The sequence below is a fragment of the Buceros rhinoceros genome, unplaced genomic scaffold (assembly GCF_000710305.1).
Source record: "Buceros rhinoceros silvestris isolate BGI_N320 unplaced genomic scaffold, ASM71030v1 scaffold14983, whole genome shotgun sequence".
Taxonomy (NCBI): domain Eukaryota; kingdom Metazoa; phylum Chordata; class Aves; order Bucerotiformes; family Bucerotidae; genus Buceros; species Buceros rhinoceros.
This window is the reverse complement of record NW_010404325.1, coordinates 16,597-18,715: the sequence shown is the minus strand read 5'-3', so window position 1 is coordinate 18,715 and position 2,119 is coordinate 16,597. Positions and strand designations below refer to the sequence as shown.

General features: G+C 54.2%; 1 protein-coding gene across 1 annotated transcript in view; it reads left to right on the top strand.

Moving 5' to 3' along the window:
* Positions 1-2,119, top strand: part of LOC104491009 (protein NLRC5-like) — a gene marked incomplete at its 5' end in the record, with an annotated part of 29,160 nt that overhangs the window by 14,297 nt on the left and 12,744 nt on the right. Inside the window, 4 exons of the mRNA XM_010133364.1 lie at positions 255-344; positions 870-935; positions 1,433-1,516; positions 1,593-1,676. Of these exons, the coding sequence (XP_010131666.1) occupies positions 255-344; positions 870-935; positions 1,433-1,516; positions 1,593-1,676 (324 nt within the window). The remainder of the gene's footprint in view (positions 1-254; positions 345-869; positions 936-1,432; positions 1,517-1,592; positions 1,677-2,119) is intronic.

Below are 2,119 nucleotides of genomic sequence, written 5' to 3'. Positions count from 1 at the left end.
TTCCCTTTCTGGGGGAAGCGACTGCTCCGGCCCTTGGCTGCCTCTGCAGCACAAGAAGCGAGCTGGAAGTCGGCCTTGTCACCTGCGTCATGCTGGGTCCTGAAGGAGGTTGGTGTGTTTAGCAGAGCCAGAGGGACCCAGCACCCCCCAAATTGCTCTGCCTTCGGTGCCAGCTTGAATTTTGCCTCTGTGGCCGAGAAGCCTGGGGACAAGCCAGACTCCACACCTGAAAACCCTTCCTCCTCTCTGCGCAGTCTCAGCCAGAACAGGATTTCTCAGGATGGAGTTTTGCATCTCATAAACGCTTTTGCCACGTCTGGAAATTCCACCGAAGTTCAAGTCAGGTGTGTGTTTCTCCTGACCGATTCCTGATTCCTGCCTCTGTGTTTTCCTCTTAATTATGGAAGGTTTGTGATCTCTGGGTAATTATGACGAGAGCCATGTTTTCAGCTCCCTTGAAGGGCACGCAAAGCTTTTATCTCCGCTTCTACCAGCCAAGTCAGGTTATTCCTGAAGCGGATCCTGGCGGAAGTTATTCCACAGGGCCAAGTTGTTTCTGTGTGTGAAGACCCGGTTCTCCCCAGAGCTCGGCAGAGAGCGTGGGGGCGGGAGGAGGCAAACAAATCAGGGCAGTCAGGATTGCTCCTGCAGCCTCCAGTGCTGCCTTCTGCCAACGTAGCGTTAGCAGAACCTTCGTAAAGCGTCTCTCCCTGGGCTGGTTCGGTGCAGAGCGAGGCGAGCTGGGCCAGGGGCCTCTGTCACTGCTGCGCTCTTGGTTCCTGCGGTTTCGTGTGGTGGTAGATTCCGACCACTGGGAAAAACAGTGATTTTCCCGTCAAATCTTACACTCACCTGTCTTCTCCGCACAGTTTGTGTTCCAGAGCAACTCTAATCATCAAGCTGACGAGCAGAGACGACCCGAGAAAGATTCTAAGGTAACAGCACAGGTTTTCTCGGTGATTTCTTTGACAAAGGTGCTGTCCTTTTTCTAGGGACAAGGCGGACAAAGCCTTCTGAAGCCCCCGAGGTGCTGGCACGGTGCTATTTGGCACTAACAGATGCTTTGTTTCCTTTGATTCACTTTCTGCTGAGAGCTTTCTCAGGTCACAGAGACGCCCCCATCCCTTCCCCTCGGTGCCTGCTGGGGGCTGTTCCTCCCCTGGGATCCGGTGGGTGTGCTGGGGTCCCTGACAAGGACAGGGTGCCTCCAAAAGCCGCACCGTTAGCACACACGTCTGCTCTCTCAAAACGTCTCTACAAGATGCTTTTGAAGCGTTGCCACAGTGTTTTTTGGAAGCCCTGCACGGCAGTTACGGTTTTGTTGCCGACCTTCTTCCTGTGCGGTGAAGGGTTGTGATGCCAGAGGTTTCTGGGTCAGGAAGCCTGAACCCTTTGTGCGGAACTAAACCTGTTCCCTTCTGCATCCTTTCAGAGTTGCGGAGTGCAGCTTCCAGCCAGAGCACCTGGAGGAGCTGTGCTTGCTGCTGGAGAAGTGCACGGGCCTGGCAGAGTACACGTGAGTTAAGGGCTGCTCGGACCCTTCGGGCTGGGCTCGTTCGTAAGTGGTTCGTTACAATGACCTTTGCTTCTAGATCCTCAAATAACAACGTGACAGTCCAGGCTGCAGAGAGACTTCTGCGTTCCCTGGGGAAAAATCTGGGTCCTCTGAAAATCAGGTACTGCGTCACTGTGCTCTTTTGACCAGAGAAGCCCCAGTGTGCGGTTTATCTGCGATCTCCCTTCGTCAAAACCCAGAATGAACTGTGCTGCTCCCAAGGATGGGGAGCGCTGGCCTGAGAAACCCCCACGGGTCCCTCTGAGGTTCCTGCTATCTCAGCTTTATCCTAAGCATTACGTGCAGCTGTGGCCATAAATTGTGCTGCCTCTAGTCCTCCACCTGCCTTACAAAGCCCCAGTGTGCGGTTTATCTGCGATCTCCCTTCGTCAAAACCCAGAATGAACTGTGCTGCTCCCAAGGATGGGGAGCGCTGGCCTGAGAAACCCCCACGGGTCCCTCTGAGGTTCCTGCTATCTCAGCTTTATCCTAAGCATTACGTGCAGCTGTGGCCATAAATTGTGCTGCCTCTAGTCCTCCACCTGCCTTACAAAGCTTGATGCT